At 33.6% G+C, this 20,240-nt stretch overlaps 3 protein-coding genes and 1 pseudogene across 5 annotated transcripts; 3 read left to right on the plus strand and 1 right to left on the minus strand.

Moving 5' to 3' along the window:
• Positions 1-787: 787 nt before the first annotated feature.
• Positions 788-5,652, plus strand: LOC111204472 (leucine--tRNA ligase, chloroplastic/mitochondrial-like). The gene is made up of 18 exons (XM_048751005.1): positions 788-1,216; positions 1,346-1,490; positions 1,579-1,635; positions 2,012-2,131; positions 2,220-2,324; positions 2,436-2,659; positions 2,740-2,806; positions 2,875-3,029; positions 3,111-3,366; positions 3,448-3,642; positions 3,711-3,790; positions 3,931-3,993; positions 4,068-4,149; positions 4,237-4,416; positions 4,507-4,679; positions 4,756-5,011; positions 5,088-5,219; positions 5,288-5,652. Exons 1-18 carry the CDS (start codon positions 876-878, stop codon positions 5,528-5,530), a joined length of 2,874 nt encoding a protein of 957 aa, XP_048606962.1. The 5' UTR covers positions 788-875; the 3' UTR covers positions 5,531-5,652.
• LOC106438762 lies at positions 5,616-8,130 on the minus strand (annotated as a pseudogene).
• Positions 8,131-9,573: 1,443 nt separating this feature from the next.
• On the plus strand, positions 9,574-12,615 carry LOC111197714 (WRKY transcription factor 42-like). Of its 2 annotated transcripts, none has more exons than XM_022699318.2 (6): positions 9,574-10,146; positions 10,282-10,380; positions 10,574-10,735; positions 10,846-11,208; positions 11,286-11,399; positions 11,782-12,615. In XM_022699318.2, exons 1-6 carry the CDS (start codon positions 9,925-9,927, stop codon positions 12,394-12,396), a joined length of 1,575 nt encoding a protein of 524 aa, XP_022555039.1. In that variant the 5' UTR covers positions 9,574-9,924; the 3' UTR covers positions 12,397-12,615. The 2 variants fall into 2 exon arrangements, with proteins under 2 accessions (XP_022555039.1, XP_022555040.1); XM_022699319.2 differs by having other exon boundaries at positions 9,584-10,146; positions 10,574-10,720.
• Positions 12,616-16,829: 4,214 nt separating this feature from the next.
• Positions 16,830-20,185, plus strand: LOC111204471 (aspartic proteinase A3-like). 2 transcript variants are annotated; one of them, XM_022699315.1, is made up of 13 exons: positions 16,830-16,976; positions 17,542-17,906; positions 17,994-18,054; positions 18,175-18,269; positions 18,362-18,474; positions 18,570-18,778; positions 18,850-18,914; positions 18,986-19,099; positions 19,191-19,243; positions 19,333-19,480; positions 19,565-19,684; positions 19,778-19,866; positions 19,961-20,185. In XM_022699315.1, exons 2-13 carry the CDS (start codon positions 17,547-17,549, stop codon positions 20,043-20,045), a joined length of 1,512 nt encoding a protein of 503 aa, XP_022555036.1. In that variant the 5' UTR covers positions 16,830-16,976; positions 17,542-17,546; the 3' UTR covers positions 20,046-20,185. The 2 variants fall into 2 exon arrangements, with proteins under 2 accessions (XP_022555036.1, XP_048606963.1); XM_048751006.1 differs by lacking the exon at positions 16,830-16,976 and adding an exon at positions 17,091-17,260.
• Positions 20,186-20,240: the final 55 nt, after the last annotated feature.

A 20,240-nucleotide genomic window follows, 5' to 3' on the forward strand; every position in this document is an offset into this window, starting at 1 on the left:
AAAAATAAATAAATTAAATTCTATTTTATCTACCTTATAGTCATGATCATGTTAAAATACAATTATTATACTTAAATAAATATGATAAAAGTATATTCAATTGATAAATTTATAAATTTTATTTTCATAAATATAAATTATTTATTTTAAAAATATAATATGATGATAGAAAGGTTTAAAATTAGCAAACCATATAATACATGTCTAAAAATTAACATATCTTAGACTTTTGTATATACAATAATATATTATATAAAATGAATAAGCATAAAAAATATTAGTAAAAAGAAATACAGCTTTGAAATACGAGTCAGAATTTAGCATAAATTAAATACAAAATAATTTTCAAATATATTTTCTCATGAATATATTAATTTATAATAAGAAGTGAAAATACATACGGTTTTAAACAATTGATTAATTATAACATGTAAATTATAAAATTATTGTATTTGAAATAGTTTAAGTATATGATTAACGTTAAAAATATATACCACCAATGTTTTAAACACAATAATTTATGTATAGAAAAGTGAAAACAAACATCCGCGCGGTTGCCGGATCAAAATCTAGTGTTAAATTAAAACCCAAACTAGAAAATAATCTACATGTTTAATATATCCGCAAAATTTATCAATGTGAGATATTATGCTTCATAGACCCAAAAAAAAATAGAGATAATCGTTAGAACAACAAACAACTAAAAGGAAAAAACGGAAAACGACGACGTAAGAACCCCGACACACAACTTCAAAATAAAGAAAACGGCGTCGTCCCAGTAACCATCGTCTCAAGTGGTGTTCAAAGAGAACACTTATCTAATTATCCATTCGTCTCCGGCGCAGGAAAAGCCACAGAGAGAGACGACATAGACAATGATGAGCTCTCATCAATTTCGTTCAGACCCATTTGTGGTGTCACCCTGTTGCCTTCATATTTGTCCCAAAGTCTCCCCAAATCATCCCTTTCCCAGTCTCCCATTCCAACGGCGTCGCTCTCATCACGCCAGAGTCAGGAGCTCGGCGAAGAAGAAGACTCAGTGTAACCTCAAAAACGAAACTCCGGCGACGGAAACGGCGAAAAGGGTCTATCCGTTTCACGAAATTGAGCCCAAGTGGCAACGTTACTGGGAAGACAACCGTACTTTCCGGACACCAGACGATGTCGACACTTCCAAACCCAAGTTCTACGTCCTCGACATGTTTCCTTATCCAAGGTATATTCTTTCTATCACTAGTGATCTATAAAGTTCACAACTTTTGACTGAGTGAGAGGCTAATTCAGCTTAAAGGTATGAGCTTTGTGGTTAAACATGAGGTTTTTGTTTGTGGGTTCTTGTTTTCAGTGGAGCAGGGTTACACGTGGGGCATCCACTGGGCTACACAGCAACTGATATTCTAGCGAGGCTTAGGCGTATGCAAGGTTACAATGTTTTGCATCCTATGGGTTGGGATGCTTTTGGTTTGCCTGCTGAACAATATGCTATTGAGGTCCCTTTTCTAGATTACTATCCTTCTCCATTTCATTGTGGATAAGCCTTTTTAAGTCCTTACCGAACATATGTAATTGATATTGCAGACAGGAACCCATCCGAAAACTACAACATTGAAGAACATTGACCGCTTTCGTTTGCAGGTGGGTGCATTGCTTTCAACTTAACACTAACCTAGAAAACTCAGTATTTTGATATTAGTTGGTTTGGTTGAATATTAAGCTTGTATGCTTACTTATATCCAAGAAGGTCTTTATTAGTGTTTAGATGGCTGTTTGCCCCGTTGAGATTTTAGGTGTTGTAGGCGATTTAGTAAAAAAATTTGATTTTTTAAAAAAAATTCTACAAATTTGGGGGCTTAAATTTATGTAATTTTCTTCAAAAAATTTAGGGGCTTGAAGCGAATGTTTCATTTTGCTTTATCCAGTACCGGCCCTGCTATTTGCGTAGGTTTATAATGATAGTAAGATCCGTAGACCACTTGTTTCCTAATTGTGTTTCCATTTGTTTTGGTTGCAGCTCAAATCGCTGGGATTTTCATATGACTGGGAACGTGAACTTTCTACAACAGAGCCAGACTATTATAAATGGACACAGTGGATCTTTCTTCAGCTTTATAAGAGAGGTTTGGCATATCAGGTCAAGAAAGTCATCCTCAAGTTCACAATTTTTTAAAATTGTGCAAATGTTTATAGAAAAGTTATTGAAAGAGCTGTAATAACTTCAGGCTGAAGTACCTGTAAATTGGTGCCCGGCTCTTGGAACTGTTTTGGCCAATGAGGAAGTGGTGGATGGGGTTAGTGAGCGTGGCGGCCACCCGGTTATAAGAAAGGTAATAAATACCCTTTACTGTTCTGGGAGTACTATTACAGTGACATTGTTCTTTTCCTCTGTTTTGAAACTTCTCATGGATTTTACAGTGACATTGTTTATTACCAAGCAGCCCATGAGGCAATGGATGCTGAAGATCACTGCCTACGCTGATCGTCTTCTGGAGGATCTGGACGAGCTTGAGTGGCCTGAAAGTATAAAGGAAATGCAGAGAAACTGGATAGGAAGATCGGAAGGAGCTGAGCTGGATTTTACAGTTCTTGATGGTGAAGGCCAAGAAACTGACAAAGGGATTACAGTTTACACCACCAGACCAGATACCCTTTTTGGAGCAACGTATGATTCAAACTTTATGATTCAAAATCCAAATTGTGATTCTTGCTTGGCTTTATATGTTCCCTTCTTCGTTTTTGCAGTTACATGGTTGTGGCACCGGAGCATCATTTATTGTCTTACTTTGTAACACCAGAACAGAAACAACAAGTAAGTTTTATTACTTCTTCTCTTTCCATTACATGAGTCCTACATTGAGTCCTTGCTTATGGTTGCAGGTTGAGGAATACAAAGATTTTGCATCAAGGAAAAGTGATCTTGAGAGAACAGAACTTCAGAAGGAAAAGACAGGCGTGTTCACTGGATGTTACTCGAAAAATCCAGCTAATGGGGAGGCTATTCCCATTTGGGTAGCTGATTATGTTCTAGCAAGGTAACTTCAGCTTTTAACATTTTACATTTGCTTTTGAATTGCATTTGTGTGTGAGACAGAGAACTTTGTTATATGTGGCAGCTATGGAACCGGAGCAATCATGGCTGTGCCAGCTCATGATACCCGTGATAACGAGTTTGCGTTGAAGTATAACATTCCCATCAAGTGGGTGGTGAGGAACGAGGCAAGTTCAAGTGATGAGGTTTATCCAGGAGTGGGGATAATTGAAAACTCATCAAGTGTGGAAACAGGACTTGACATTAATCAACTATCTAGCAAAGAAGCTGCTTTGAAAGTTATTGAATGGGCTGCGAGAACCGGCAATGGAAAGAAAAAGGTTTCATCCTCATGTCTTCTCTTACTATGTAAAACTTTAGCTCTTTTGTTTCTTACTTTTAAAGGTTTTTCTTATTGGCAGGTAAACTACAAGTTGAGGGATTGGCTATTTGCAAGGCAGCGTTACTGGGGAGAACCTATACCTATCTTAATTTTGGATGAGTCTGGTGAAACTATTGCGGTTTCTGAATCTGAACTGCCACTCACTTTACCTGAGTTGAATGATTTCACTCCCACTGGAACAGGGGAACCACCACTGTCAAAAGCAGTTTCATGGGTATGCTTTGCTTTTTGGATATTTAAAGATGGAGATGGACATTTTGTTTATGATTGATGATTTTGCAGGTGAACACTGTAGATCCTGCAACAGGGAAGCCTGCCAAAAGAGAAACAAGCACTATGCCACAATGGGCTGGCTCTTGCTGGTAAATATCTATTTATAAGCTATACTCTTTACAATGTTACTGGTGTGTTGAGGATGTTGAGTTATGTAGTGAGAAACTAAACAAAAGCTGTGTGATTTTCTGCTATATTGTATTCATGATAGTCTTTTTTTAATCTCCAGGTACTATCTGAGATTCATGGACCCAAAAAACCCTGAAGCATTAGTTGACAAGGAAAAAGAAAAGTGAGAACCATTTAAGTAAAGCTTTGTTACTTTTGGGAAGATTCTTCTTATGAGTGTTGTTATTCATGTGGCAGATACTGGAGCCCAGTAGATGTATACGTCGGTGGTGCTGAACATGCAGTTTTACACTTACTATACTCTAGGTTTTGGCACAAGGTATGTGTCTTTTGAAAAAAAAAAACTCTCTTTCTTCTAGCTTTCTATTGCTCAACACTGCAAATCCTGTTTACTGCATCATCGCAGGTACTTTATGACATTGGTGTTGTGTCGACGAAAGAGCCCTTCAAGTGTGTTATAAACCAAGGAATCATCCTTGGGGAGGTCCAGTATACAGCTTGGAAAGACCAAGAAGGAAGCTATGTATCTGCAGATACTGAAGAACGGTTAAATGAGTATCAACAAGTGACAATCCCTGACGATAAAGTATGAATCTTCTTCTTCTCTTCTCATTCAGTAACTAAAACTGGTTTTGACTCTCAGGAGTTGTATTATGATCTTTAATGGTATATATAGGTTATGAAGTCTGGAGATCATTTTGTTCTGAAAGAAGACCCTAGCATTCGTTTGATTCCACGTGCTTATAAAATGAGCAAAAGCAGAGGAAATGTAGTGAATCCTGATGATGTTGTGTCAGAGTATGGTGCAGATTCTCTACGTTTGTATGAAATGTTCATGGGACCTTTTAGGTAAAACTTCACATCCCACATGTTGTATTATAACGTTTTCTCTTGCGTTTACATTTGCTGCATTTGCTTCTACTAGGGATTCAAAGACTTGGAACACAAGTGGGATCGAAGGCGTGCACCGTTTCTTGGCAAGAACATGGAGACTAGTCATCGGTTCGCCTCAACCTGACGGGTCTTTCAAAGATGGCACTGTAGTGACTGATAATGAACCGACTCTTGAACAACTCCGTTCTCTCCATAAGTGCATAGCTAAGGTGACAGAGGAAATTGAGAGTACAAGATTCAACACTGGCATTTCAGGGATGATGGAGTTTGTTAATGCAGCTTATAAGGTTTGGTCTCAAGAACTCTTATACAAGTCAGTTTCAAGCACTGACCCTTACTCTTGTTTCTTCTCATGTTAAACAGTGGAATAATCAACCTAGAGGAATCATTGAGCCTTTTGTTCTTTTGCTCTCACCTTATGCGCCACACATGGCTGAAGAGCTTTGGTCACGGTTAGGCCATTCGAGTTCTCTGGCCTATGAAAGCTTCCCTAAGGTACACAACCAACATATAAACACAATAGTGGAAAGTGTTTAACAGTACTGAGCATGGTCTTTATGCAGGCAAATCCGGATTACTTGAAGGACACAACTATTGTTCTTCCGGTTCAGATAAACGGGAAGACTAGAGGCACCGTAGAGGTTGAAGAAGGGTGTTCTGAAGATGATGCTTTTGCTCTAGCTTCACAAGACAAGAAACTTGAGAAGTATCTAGATGGACAATCGATCAAGAAGAGAATCTATGTACCTGGGAAGATCCTCAACGTTATCCTAGACAAGACTAATGTCAAGGTCACTACAAAGTAGACAAACATTTCACCTTGTCTTAACTCAAAATCTATATTGAATAGTTTCAGATATGTTGGAAACAATAAAATATTTGACTGATTCTTTAGAGATTATCAGAGGAAACAACAACGTTGGTTACTTCTTTCCATCCATTTTGCCGAGCTCGAAGCTCCCACATGTAAGACAGTCTTCTCTGTTCGTCTAGAGTCGCCTCTGATTTCTCTCTTGCTAGCTCACACGTCTCCATCCCCATACTGCACTTATCAGCTTCTTTCTGATACTGAGACGCTGCTTTCTTAGCATCTAGCAGCAACCTGTCTGCACGCCATTCGTCTTCTTGAGCTTGTGCTTCTCTTAGCTTCAGCTCTTCAGCTACCATCTCTGTGAAACTACTCTCGCTCTCTTCACTCCCTTCCTCACGTCTCATACAATCTTGACAATGAAACAAGAACCAACATATGAAGTCTGCCAAGTTTTAGCGTTCTTACTTACTATAAAAGGTATTGCTATGAAATAATAACACTCACCCAAGAAGCTATGATTGCTCAATCCTGCAGAAGAAACAATGTGAATCACACACATCAATAATTGAATTTTATCACTTGCAAAAGAAGAAAGAACGATGATTACCGTCAGGGATGGAGAGGAGAGGCTGAGAAGAACAGTCACATACACAAGGAGGACAAGAGGAATGTAGAGAGTCTTCAATGGTCTCGTTGAGATGCCAATGCAAAGACGGTACTGCAATGTAAGCAAGGATGCAGAGTCCCATTACCCCTGACCACCTTGGCCGTCTTCTTCTGCCTTCTGATCATCTCTCTCTCTGCAAATAAAAGCTTTTTATGAATCTGAGGAGATTCTCCAGTAACTGATCTCCTTGAAATCTCACACAAGTATTTGATCCTTCCTAACTTCTTGTATTGTTGGTTCCTATTTTTAGCCATTATAAATGATGTATTTTACTAAAACGTATATATGTATCAAAGTGAATGATAAACCATGACAGTTTTAACTTGTGTATAGTTACATTATTTGATCTGCTTCATTTCCTTGCTAAGAAATTTCAACACATAATGTGAAGTATGATTTACGAAGAACGTTATGGTTCTCCCAGTTCAACCAGTACAAACAAGTTTTTGTAGAATAATCAGTTATCTTAAATATAGATAACAAACTGAATAGCATAGTTATTTCTGACAGCATTTTGGTAGAGTTATAGTCAAGGGATTAATAAATCACTAATATATGTAGCATAGGAACAACTGAACAAGCATAACAAGAGCAGACACTAGACGAAACCTTCTTGTTGTTAAATGATATCATGTTCAACTTTTTTTTATCTCTATACTATTAAAATCGTTTCTCTCGTGGCTTCTTGTGTTGAAGCGATTTTATGGTTGGTACTTGAACGTGTTTTGGTACTTGAACGTGTTTCACTGGTGAAACTATTTTAGGAGGTCATCTTCGAACTTAAATAATTAGGCTTGCATCACTTTCTCACTCATCTCTGTTTCCGGCTCCGTTCTGCTTCTCCATTCTTCAAGTGTATCGTTTATTTCTCTATGTTCCTAATCAACTTTGCCTGCCTCCTTTTGTCTAGTTGATGTTTTAGTGTATGTACTAAACCGAGACTCCAGATGGTGTATATCACTTTGCTGGCGCGTTTGGCTCCAGAAAGATTGCAAACCTTTGCTGGCTTTGTGTAATACTTTGTTCAAGTTGATATTAATCTACTAGATGACAAAAAAAAAAATTTCTAATGAAAGATATAGCCCACGAATGGATTTTCTCTTGAAATCTTAGAGCATAACCTCGTATCTTTGTGGTACGCACTTTTAGTATTGAGGTTTCTTCAAACAGGATCCCTCTCCCCCTGATTGTTAGTTGACAAGTTTTCTTTAATTGTGTAGATACACAAAACAAAACAAAAAGTGGGAGTAAAAGGAACTAGTACTATTAGAAAATTAGTGGATATTAGTTTGGAGCTCAATCTGAAATTTACTGGTTATAAGAAAAAAGAATGAGTGTAAAAGTGAAAACTAACGGTTTCTTTTCCTGTTTGGCAAAAGGATATTATGTTTTTTTCAAGAATTATGTAGAGATCGAATTTAAGCTGAAAAAGGGGAATTATGTAGGGACAAATTATTCGTCTCTTGAGGCTAAGAAGTCAAAGAGTGGCCGGGTCGCATGGTGTGATAGTCAACAGGTTTGCCGGTAATCATAGGTTTATTTATAGAAAAATTAGTGGGACCATAACCGGTCACCGGTCAGATCTGCACATGTGACACTGAGGTTTCCCATTCTGGTCTCAACCATTGTCTATTTTCAATTAAAGGGTATTAAATTTTACGTGTTGAAAATATTAAATCTACGGAGGAAAAAACAGGATATTGATGAAAGTCGTGAAATATTAATTAGCATAGTAATTATAGTTAGGCCTTATAGTTAGGGTATTGTAAGAAGAGTTTGTGAATTGTGATCACACTAATATAATTGAAATATTTTGGCTATATTTTTTTTATTAATTAGGGGATATGAATAAGTTAAATACAATGAATCGAGTCTTAACAAAATTCAACAAATTTTCGTACATGTTTAGGATTATGTGATTTATTTAATATGCTTTAAATAGAAATAAAGCTATTAATTATTTATTTATTTATTTTTAATTATTTCAATCACTTGGGAAGCGCCGATTGAATTGCAACCGGTGGGATTCATATCTATTTTCTGATCTATTAATTCCGTGAACGAGTCAAAAGTCTTTCTAAAGAAAAAGGAAAATAAATTTAAAGAATATTTACTAATCTAGTCAAAAAAAATAAATAGTGAAAGCTATATTTCATCTATAATAAGAGTTGGTTGAAAAACCTCCTTACCTAAAAATAGTTTTTTTCTTCTCTGAAGCCAAATATATTGACTTGATCAAAAAAGGATTCAATGTTTTACTAATTAGGACAAATGCTTTGAATAAATTTCGTAGACTCGAGTTCTTTTTTTAGAAAAAAAAATGTTACTTAGGTGAGATTTTTCAGTAGAGTAGACTGGTATTTATACCTTTTTAATATAGTTCACATATAACAAAATCCTTAAAAATTCCATGTAATAATTCTTTTCAGAAAAAATCCATATAATAATATGATGATTTACCATCTTTTAAAATACATAACATAAATCTCCAATAAATTTGAGATTTGTCTAGTTGTTAAGTCATTTCACTCTTTTTTTTTTTTTCATTTTCTATGTTTATTTACTGTGGTGTCTTATAGATTTTCAAAAAAACCAATTAACAAGATGTAAACTGATGAATATCCTTCATATCTTATTTTAATTTAGATAATGCACTATACATCGAAATAATGGCTCTTCTAGTCTACCTGTAGCTACAATTGAATCTTACTCTAATTGATAATACTATATCCTAATGGAACCAGATTGTTTAAACTCCAATTTTGGTATCATATTAGATTTCGAAAGTTTCTAACCAAGACAAATCAACAATGAGTGAACTAAAGCATATAATTTTTGTATATTACTTTATGTTCCATCTCATTTCAGATATAGAATTCTTAACAATTTTCCAATCCTAACTTATTATCCATTTAAGGGTTGGAAACAAACTTGTACATATTTCCTACTAAAACAACTCAATTTTAAGAACATAAAATAGCAACAATTGGCAACAAAGTATAAAAACCTCTAAAACTCTTTAATGTTATATTAATCTATATAGATAGATGTACAAATATACTCTTGTATATGATTTGTATACTTTAATAAACCATAGTCCCTCCTGCAAGCAACAACAAAGTTTTTTCTCTTTGCGAACTGTTTGATCCAATAAACAGCAATGTATTATTTGTCTGTAATATAAAACAAAATGGTTGGGGCGCATGATATGCTTGTTATTGATTTGGGTCAATGGCTAGATGGTAGACAAATGACGTCGACACTGACGAAAATGAACTAAAACAAATCTCCGAATATATCTTCTCAATCAGAATCAAAATTATAAGAAATATAGACAAACAACAATAGTCTTAAGCTGGTAATATTATTATTAAAAAAACGAAAACGTTAGAGATATTCGTAGAAAAAAATGACAATATCTGAGTCCACGTAAATACCCGTTTTGTAGCCGAAGCATCTGGTTCGGTAAGAAGGTCTCGTTCTCTTTATTCGTTTCTAACCACATACTCAAGTATCTCTTTTTCTCTCTCTGTTAAGATATCTTCTTCTTCCATTCTCTATATATGGAGGATTAGATATGGCACACACAGAGAGTGGAATAGATACGTACTTTTCTTGTCCTTCAAGTAACATATCTCTTTTGTTTACTAGGGAATCATCCGTACTTATACTCTAAACCAAAACACAATCTAAGTTTTAAGTTAGGGTATCAATAGAGAGAGATGTTTCGTTTTCCGGTGAGTCTTGGAGGTCCACATGATAATCCAAAGCAGCCACAGTCGTCGGATGAACAGCCTCATCGGGCCATGATGAATGAGGTTGACTTTTTCAGGTCGGAGAAGAGAGATGATGAGAATATCATCACCGACGAAACTAATAGGGTTCATGTCAAAAGGGAGAACTCACGTGTTGTTGATGATGATGACCGTTCAACGGGTATCAATGTAAGTAGTTAAATTTATATTAATCTTGATTATTTTTCTTACCGTCTCATCACATTTTTTGTCAATTTAGTAATTAAAATTTATAAACAAGAATTTCGTTATAGATCTGAAAATTCATATATTTATTGTAAATAGACTGGACTTAATCTTCTCACTGCGCATACGGGAAGCGACGAGTCAATGGTGGATGATGGGTTGTCTGTGGACATGGAGGAGAAACGTTCAAAGATTGAGGTACACTTATTAAATTAGTACCTCATTTTTGATTAAAAAAATAAAAGAGTATTATTTTATAGATTTGTCAATCTATTTTGTTTTTTAGTTATAGATATTTTAGACAAGTTTACTTAGTTCAATGTTTTACTATGTAGAGTTTCTTAATAGACATATTGAATTAGTCTGATAATTGTTGTTTAATAAAATGAAGAATGTCCAACTTCGAGAAGAGCTTAAGAAGGCAGCTGAAGAGATTCAAAGACTAAAGGAAATGCTAAGTCAAACAACCAACAACTTTAACTCCTTGCAGATGCAACTTGTTGCTGTCATGAGGCAACAAGAAGATCATCATCATCTGGTGACTAATTCTATAGTATATATCTTAATCTTTTTATTTAACCAACACTTTAAAAAAATATATACATATGATCAAGCTCGTCCCAAATTTATTTAGGTAAGGTTTTAAACTCTTGTTTTCATCAGGCAATGACCGGGAGCAAAGACATTGCCAATAAACGACATGAAGGGTCTGAAATGGTTCCAAGACAGTTCATGGAGTTAGGACTGCCGACTGCTGAAGTATCGTCCGAGGAAAGGACGACGGTTCGGTCACGATCTCCACCGTCACTCCTAGAGAACTCTAGCTCACGTCAGCGCGGAAAGAGATTACTTGAGAGAGAAGAAAGCCCCGAGACCCAATCAAACGGCTGGGGAAACCCTAACAAAGTATCCAAACACAATCCTTCCTCAAGCAATGACAATGTAAGTGCGATCGATCAGTCGACCGCTGAAGCCACCATGCGTAAAGCACGTGTCTCGGTCCGTGCTCGGTCGGAAGCTCCGACGGTAACAATAGCCTTAATCTCTAGTTTTTAAAGATTTAATGTTTTGAAGGTCCATCTATTAACCTAAATGTTTTACAGTTAAGCGATGGATGTCACTGGAGAAAGTACGGACAGAAAATGGCAAAAGGAAACCCGTGCCCTCGAGCTTATTTCCGCTGCACGATGGCCGTTGGATGCCCCGTTCGCAAGCAAGTACGTTTATTAGACCAATGCTTTCTAGATTAATACAATTTTTATAAAAACAAATACCATAGAAAAAACTGTAAAACTACCAATAAGCCATAATTAAGCCACTATGACTTTGATTGGTGACATGAGTTATACTTAATTAAATTTGAGTTATAAGTGTAACTCAAAAATGTTATTACTCATGAATTAGTTTTACTTTCTTGAGTTTTTGCATAAAATCTTACATGCTATATCAGAAATACCAGAGCTAAGGTTGTACATCTCATGATTCTCATCGCAACATTGATTATATATATAAAACATTTGAAACATCTTGTCTATTATAGCCTTCAGGGTTCAATCAAATGTATCAAATATGTTGATTAACAAATTAATGACCCAACAGGTGCAACGTTGCGCAGAAGAGAGATCCATTCTCATAACAACCTACGAAGGAAACCATAACCATCCATTACCACCGGCAGCTATGTACATGGCTTCAACCACAACCGCAGCCGCAAGCATGCTCCTATCAGGTTCCACAATGTCGAGCCAGGACGGTTTAATGAACCCAACAAATCTCTTCGCTCGAACCATGTTGCCTTGTTCCTCAAGCATGGCCACGATCTCAGCCTCTGCGCCATTCCCAACCATTACACTAGACCTCACAGAATCAGCATCCAACGTTAACAATCAAACTAATAACAATCCGTTGATGCAGTTCCCACAACGGTCTGGTTTCACGGAGTTGAACCAATCAGGGTTGCCTCAAATGATGGGTCAGGCTTTGTATTATAACCAACAACAGTCCAAGTTCTCTGGTTTACAGATACCGACTCAGTCGCTGAACGCGGGCGAAAGCGTCAGCGCTGCTACTGCTGCTATCGCAGCTAATCCGAACTTTGCAGCGGCTCTAGCCGCAGCCCTCACGTCTATTATCAACGGTCCGAATAATCACAAGAACGGGGACAGTAACAATGGTAATAATAATGTTAGGACAAGCAGTGTTGAGAGGCAATAACATTTTTATATGTTTTAAGGGTTTTTATTGGCCGGTTTTGAGTTATTTGGTCTTTTTTTTACGTTTTGGATTGTAGTTACCGGTTTTTAGGCCTTCCCCGAACAACAAGAGTCATGAGAGCAATTTTTTTTCGTTGCTCGTGTATGATTGGCAATTTTGTTCAGGAATATAAGTGCCTTTTCAATAAAAAATATAACTGCCTTTTCAATAAAAAAATAATCTATACTATTAAATTATAAATCAGTATTATTACATAATAATGTTTTCAAAGTAAATTTTGTTACAAAAATACAAAATTTATAAACTTTAGAGTAATATTATTACTAGGATAAGACATGCGCCTTGTGCTGAATAAATTTATATAAAAATTATTTTAAAAATATTATACGAAAAAATAAATTTATATTCTTGATTGAATTAATATTTTGGTCTTTAAAAATTTTGTTTTAACTTTTTGTTAATTACAGAATTTGTTTACTAGTGAGCTGATCCCATTTTTTTAAAAAAAAAATTAGGTCAAAAAATCACTTACCGCATAAGAATCTAACTTTTAGGTCGAAAAATCCCGGGTTTATTTGATTACAATGAAACTATGTCAGCTCGGTTTTATATCATGATTTAGTAATTTAAAAATTAATTATGGTTATGAGAAGTTTACGTTCACGTGCCAATCCTATCTATCTTCAATATTTTTTTTTTCATTTGGGTTATTGTTCGATATAAATATTGATTTTAAAGTTTATTCTCATTTCGTTTGTTTGTTTTGACCTGAGATTTAGAAAATGCTTATGATTTAAAATAATTAAAAAGATACATACTTAGGTTAAGATCTGCATCTTTTGCAGAATAAATACTTTATATTTATTATTTATTTTATGCTTTTCTGCATATTATAAAATAATAAAATAATAAGTATATATATTAAATAACTAAGAAATCAGTTACTATTATGTAATAAATTGGCGTGTGCATATAAATCAAACTATCACTCTTGTTTATTCACAATCATTTTAGGGTAAATAAATAAAAATAATCAATTTTATCAATTGTATATGATATATAATTAAATTTAAATGATATTAACATATACATATATATATAGTAAAATTTTAATATGGATTTTTATTAAATGAAGTTTCTACTCATATGGTTTTATGATTATTTGCATATTTGTGTAACAAAAGTTTACACCAACGATTTTTTTTAATGTGAGATAATTTCAATAATTTATAATCATTTAAAAACAATGAAAATTTCAAAATTAAAATATTAACTTTTCAATATATGTTCAATGCAAATATCAAAATATAAGTATACATTTTCATACGATTTATAGTTTAATTTAAACGATATGAAATATATATATATATATATATTAACATAAAACCCTATTAAAATAAAATTATTTCTTCATACGGTCTTATGATCATTGTATCTTAATATAGAAAAAAATGAAACCTTGATCATAAAAGTTTATGTGAGTCTTTTAGCAGTTTTAGTAATTTATACTCGTTTTGAAAAATTCAAAATACAACATATACAAAAGAAATCTAGATTTTTATTATATGATTAATGTAATTATGTAATTGATTTTAATAATAAAGAAATAAACAAAAATGATAAAAAGTATACAAATTGTTATCAAATCTTTGTTGTTTAAAATCATTAATTTCTATATATATTTTAATCACATTAGGTAATTTCATATGTTTTATTTAAGGAAAGCATGTGAAACAAAAAAATTGATATATTAAAATATTATTTTGCTAGATAGTATAATTTTTAGACTATAGTTTATATAAGGTGATCTAGAATTCTTTAAAATATGATTTAGAAGGCATACACAAGTGCCACATAGGATGAGTTTTTTTAAAATTTTTACAAAATTCAGGTTATAATTTTTTAAAAGATCATCAATTAATATATAGGAGATACGCCAAATAAATATTATTATTAAATTATATAGTATATAAAACCAAATTATATTAATGTATTGATATATTTTATTGCATAACCTAAAATATTTTAGTATTAAAGAAAATCCGTACGGTCGTGCGGGTTAAGATGTAGTTCTTATAAATTAAAGTGGATCAACCATGGAAGGGCTATGGTTCAGACTTGTAACTTGAGGGCATAGCGTAAACTTGTATTCTATTATACACACATGAACTTGGTCGTCCGTAGATGCTCAGTGGTAAATCCAAATATCTGTGAACCTTGATAGTTTATCTTTCGGTTTAAGATGAATCTGGTTATGTAGAGAAGACTCGGCGTCACATTTGATGATAAAGTTAGATATACTAAATATTTTGGATTAAATCAATTAGCTAGTAGTCACACATCTTATAAAGGGCGTGTATTTGCGCACGTACTTTTTATTAGGCTTGTTACTATCGCTTTTTGTTTCGCTAATAAGGCAATGGACTTCTTATAGTAGGCTCAAGAAGCGATGTACATTGTACAGGGGTGAATGAAACTAAGGGAACCTAAGGGGTTAAGTGGTAAAATATGGAAAGTTGAAGCTTTAACGAAACGATGTTTTCGTTTTTAGGTGCCACGCAGCGTCAACAACGTGAATGCGGGTTGCTTGTGCCAAAAATCAAAGCAACCTTAAAAAAAAAATCAAAGCAACCTTATATTTTCCATGCAAAAAATCTATCTATTTATTTTTTTCCAAAAAACTCTTTTTAACCTTTTCACATTGTTCTTTTGAAAATTCGATAGCTTAATACACACACACACATATATATACAATACTTTGAATAATTCATTCCTTGTTGTATGTATAGTGGCGTCCCTAGCCTACGCGAAGGTTTAATCTATATTATTAAAACGAAATTAGTTTTTTAAACTAACCCTTCCTTCATCCTAATAATTACATCTTGTATCTTGTATGATCACTGACTTGATAATTATTACTTAATTAACTATAAATCATTTATTTTGTTAGATTATTCTCTAACGGAACTTACCATTATTCTCTTATCGAAATATTTTCTAATCAATTTTTACAAATCATTTATTACTTAAATAACTATAAATCATTTTTATATTATTCTTTAACCAAACTTACCATTATTCTCTAACCGGAATATTTTCTAATAATTTTTTACAGACATGTTTATTTAAAATGTGACATAAAAACTTTAAATATTATATATTCATGTATATTATTATTCTATTTCAAATATAAACGGTAAATTATAATGTTTTATTAAAACATATAATTTTTTAATATTTTTAAATAATATTATGATTAATATTATTCACACATATATATTTGAATTATAAGAATACAATAATTAAATTTTTATTTAATATTTTCCTCAAAAAATAAACGGAGAAAAAATTGATTTAACTTATAAAAAACTTAGAGATAAATCTATATTTTATTAAAATATAAGTGAATTTTAGTGACATAATATATTTTATTTTAGAAAGATAGATTTATTAATATACATAAACATACTAATTGGTGTTTTATTTTATAAATAAGAACATCAAAAATGGTTAATTTAATTAAAACTTTGTAATTGATGAATATGTTATGTAACATATTATTTTGATTGGTTTATTATCCAATCCCAATATGAGCAACCAACAAATTACCGACAATTAAAAACCATCATCTATTATAAGTTTTATATAATACAAATCAAAAATAAAGACTGTTATGGACGCATGTCTATGCAACCATTACGTTCTTGTACTGTAAAAAATTCTATATGTTTATTTCAATTAAAATAAACACCATGCGGAATGTTTTCACTTGATTTATATTGTTAATATATTTTTAATACATTACTTTTGTCTAGATGTAATACTATGTAGTTGAATATTATCTTTGTATAGTTAACATGTCATTTCAAAATTTAACCTCTTATCTTAAAATTCTTAACATTTTTATATTACTATGTTTTTCACTTATTTCTAAAATTTATCTAAATTATATTATCATCCGATGTTATGAAAAATACATAAATTAAAAGTTTAATTGAGTAAAAGATAGATTAATGGATATATAATAAAGTATCTTCCTTGCACACTTAAAACATAACGACCTAGTAAAAGAGACTTAACAAACATATTACCTAGATGATAACAAATATTATTTTAATAATCAATTGTTTATACAATAGTGCTCTTAAAAAAGTTTATGCAACAATATTATGTTTTACATAATCGAAGAAAACATTTAGGGTCCAAATGAAAATACGATTTAGTACAAGGGTGCACATATTAAAGTAAAAATGCACTTTTTCATTGAAAGCAGATTCTGCTGATCTGTCTGGGCCCACCCAACGCAAACAAGGTTCCATAAACGTGACGCTTGCTTATGAATGTAAAACACAATTAAAGTGTAACTCATTCCTTCATAACCTTCGATTTGCAAGCAACAAGTAGATTTGGTTATCAATTAATTGAAAGTATTACATTCATGTTTCTCTAGTTTTCTTCAACGTTTCTCTTTTAAGTCATTTACGTATAAATATATATCCATGCACCATTCTTTTTTGTCACTAGATTTTTCTTCTTTCTGATCCTCTTAAGGTTTTAGAATCTGTACTGCCGTTTTCTCGGTGAGTGATTTTTCACTTCTTCAGGGACTAGCAAATTATTCAATTTGTTTTTTTTTTTGCCCTCAGATTCTTAATTTATACCAGTTGAAGGTTTAATTGATTGAATTTATAACCATTTGAAGGTTTGATTTGGGGATCATATGTTGACTTAATCTTAACCTTTTTAACCAATTACTTCACATACTTTTGATTTTAGATTTCTGTCGACTTGAAATTTGAGAGATACCTTGGTCAACAATAATACACTTGGCTTGTATTTAGTCTTCACTAGGACTTTGTGAAAGGCAAGTAATAATATAACACTAAAAATTCTAGTTGTCCTTGGTGTGTAGTAACATTTTTCTTCTTCTTTGAAATCTGTGCGTATAACAATATGGTGGAGACAAACCAGTAATTCACCAATCTTGAATCGGATTAGTAGATGGTTTAAATGTGTACAAGGGTTTTGAATAAGACTCATGGTGGTCTAATTTGTAGGAAGGAGGCTTTTCATGTTGCATATGTGTTTTCTTTCATCTTTAAAACAAGTTTTATGTGGCTGTTCTTTAACTTTAATTTATGATAGGTAAAATGGGAACCCGATTTCAATCCTTCTTGCTCCTGTTCTTGCTTTCTTGTTCAATATTTATATCGGCGACCTCGTCCGAGCAAAAAGGTGATGGAACCCTTAGAATTGGATTGAAGAAAAGGAAACTAAACCGGGCCAACAGGCTAGCTTCTCAGCTTTTTTTGAAAAACCGAGGGTCTTGGTCTTCCAAAGGTTTTTTTCACCTGAACGATGGCAATTCGGATACTGTTCCCCTGAAAAACTATTTGGATGCTCAATACTATGGTGACATTACCATTGGTACTCCACCTCAGAAGTTTACTGCCATCTTTGATACTGGAAGCTCCAATCTCTGGATGCCATCTTCTAAATGCTACCTATCGGTACACATTAGCGGCTAACTTGTTCTTAGGAATGTATACTAAATGTTATTTATCATATTGTCTTCTTCATCTCCATTTTTTTCCCAGGTTGCTTGTTATTTTCATTCGAAGTACACGGCTAGCGAGTCATCAACATACAAAAAGAACGGTTTGTTATCTGATTCTTGAGCTTATTTTACTATAATGTTCACTGGTAACATTTAGCCTCTTCTGATATATTTCAAGTATTCACATAGTTTTAGACACTAAAATCATTTGAAGTTTGCAGGAAAACCTGCATCAATCCGCTATGGGACAGGTGCTATATCTGGTTACTTCAGCAATGATGATGTTAAAATTGGTGATCTTGTTATCAAGGATCAGGTTATAAACCCTATTCATCCAATTTAATATATCAACTTCTTGAGAGTTCTACTTTTTTCCATATCTTATTACTAAATGTATATGAACCTCAGGAGTTCATCGAGGCTACTAATGAACCTGGTATTACATTCTTGGTAGCCAAGTTTGATGGAATCCTAGGGTTGGGATTCAAAGAGATAGCTGTTGGAAATTCAACACCGGTTTGGTATGAAAATATTTTCTTTATTAAACTCTTTCGATATTTCATCTGATATACATAACTTTGTTGTACCATATGTATTCTGATTGTGACATATATAGGTATAACATGGTAGAAAAAGGTCTGGTTAAGGAACAGATTTTTTCGTTTTGGCTTAACCGCAACCCGCAAGATCAAGAAGGTGGTGAGATTGTCTTTGGCGGAGTCGATCCTAAGCACTTCAAAGGAGAGCATACTTATGTTCCCGTGACACGTAAAGGTTACTGGCAATTTGACATGGGTGATCTCCAAATTGCTGGCAAACCAACAGGTAAGTAGTAAGCATACTTATGTTCCCGTGACACATACAATATGAAATATCTGCATGTCTATGTTATTCAGGATATTGTTCTAAAGGTTGTTCTGCCATTGCTGATTCTGGAACTTCTCTACTCACCGGTCCAACGGTGAGAAAGATGTAGATTGTTGCACTATTTAGCACTTGAAACATGCTGAATAGTTTCTATTTGTTGTCTAGAGTGTCATCACAATGATCAATCATGCGATTGGAGCAGTAGGAGTCGCAAGCAAAGAGTGCAAAACCGTCATAGGTCAATATGGAAAAACCATGTTGAACTCCCTTTTATCTCAGGTTGAAGTTACAACTCATACCAACACATTCACACTTATTTATAAACAACACAATCTTGAAATCAATACTCTGAATCTTTTTTGAGTTACAGGCGGATCCTAGGAAGGTATGCTCACAGATAGGACTCTGCGGTTTCGATCAGAGGTCAATACATTACATAATCCTTGTAAAAAAAAAGAACATCTCTGGTTCATTAGTTAGCAAACTTAAACTGATTCATGTTCCGCCTGCAGAATGGGGATTAAGTCAGTTCTAGACGATGGAACATCAGATCTTATAAACGAAGCGATGTGCAGCGTTTGTGAAATGGCAACCGTGTGGATGCAGAGTGAATTGAATCAGAATGAAACACAAGAACGTATACTCTCTTATGCTGCTGAGGTGAGTTTAATCTTGAGAGTCTTGAAGCCATTTTTTGGACATAAAACATGTTAAAAATGTAATATCCTTGAAACTTTTCTTTAGCTATGTGACCATATACCAAGTCCGAACCAACAATCAGCAGTGAACTGCGAGAAGGTTTCGTCCATGCCAATAGTCACATTCACCATTGGTGGCAAACCCTTTGATCTCTCACCTCAAGATGTAACTACTCTCATTACTCTCTTTAGATTTCAGCTTACTAATATCATGACAAGGAGTTAAAACTAAAGTCTTTTCCATTTTTTCACCGAGCAGTATATATTCAAGATTGGGGATGGAGTTCAGTCTCAATGCACCAGTGGTTTCACTGCCATGGACATCCCTCCACCTCGTGGACCTCTCTGGTAATCTTCATTGGCAAAATCTAATCTACTATAACAAAAAAAAAAAACTCAAATGGGTTTACTCTAAGGTTTTGTAATTACGCAAACAATGCAGGATCTTGGGTGATATATTCATGGGACCATACCATACTGTGTTCGATTATGGGAAAGCAAGAGTTGGATTCGCCAAATCTGCTTAAAGAAAGATCAAAAACCCTTTGTTAATATGATGTTTGTGAATGTGTTTAAATCTTAAATGGTTGTAATAACTTAAAAAGCATTGCTATCCTAGAATGGTGTATCATCTTAAATACATATTCTTAAGGTTTTACCTTTTATATTTACCGTCTAAACTTGTGATTAGAGCTAGTTCGAGGAGTAAACTCTGTATGTCC

This window comes from Brassica napus, chromosome C3, assembly GCF_020379485.1.
Source record: "Brassica napus cultivar Da-Ae chromosome C3, Da-Ae, whole genome shotgun sequence".
Taxonomy (NCBI): Eukaryota; Viridiplantae; Streptophyta; class Magnoliopsida; order Brassicales; family Brassicaceae; genus Brassica; species Brassica napus.

Excerpts from the sequence above, each read along its gene's own strand:
- LOC111204471 (XM_022699315.1), top strand. The coding sequence starts at position 17,547 with ATGGGAACCCGATTTCAATCCTTCTTGCTCCTGTTCTTGCTTTCTTGT. Across the intron at positions 18,779-18,849 it reads AATTGCTGGCAAACCAACAG|GATATTGTTCTAAAGGTTGT; the intron begins GTAAGTAGTAAG and ends TATGTTATTCAG. Across the intron at positions 19,244-19,332 it reads CTCTGCGGTTTCGATCAGAG|AATGGGGATTAAGTCAGTTC; the intron begins GTCAATACATTA and ends TTCCGCCTGCAG.
- LOC111197714 (XM_022699318.2), top strand. The coding sequence starts at position 9,925 with ATGTTTCGTTTTCCGGTGAGTCTTGGAGGTCCACATGATAATCCAAAG. Across the intron at positions 10,381-10,573 it reads AGAAACGTTCAAAGATTGAG|AATGTCCAACTTCGAGAAGA; the intron begins GTACACTTATTA and ends AATAAAATGAAG. Across the intron at positions 11,400-11,781 it reads GATGCCCCGTTCGCAAGCAA|GTGCAACGTTGCGCAGAAGA; the intron begins GTACGTTTATTA and ends ATGACCCAACAG.
- LOC111204472 (XM_048751005.1), top strand. The coding sequence starts at position 876 with ATGATGAGCTCTCATCAATTTCGTTCAGACCCATTTGTGGTGTCACCC. Across the intron at positions 2,132-2,219 it reads AGAGAGGTTTGGCATATCAG|GCTGAAGTACCTGTAAATTG; the intron begins GTCAAGAAAGTC and ends TAATAACTTCAG. Across the intron at positions 5,220-5,287 it reads CCTATGAAAGCTTCCCTAAG|GCAAATCCGGATTACTTGAA; the intron begins GTACACAACCAA and ends GTCTTTATGCAG.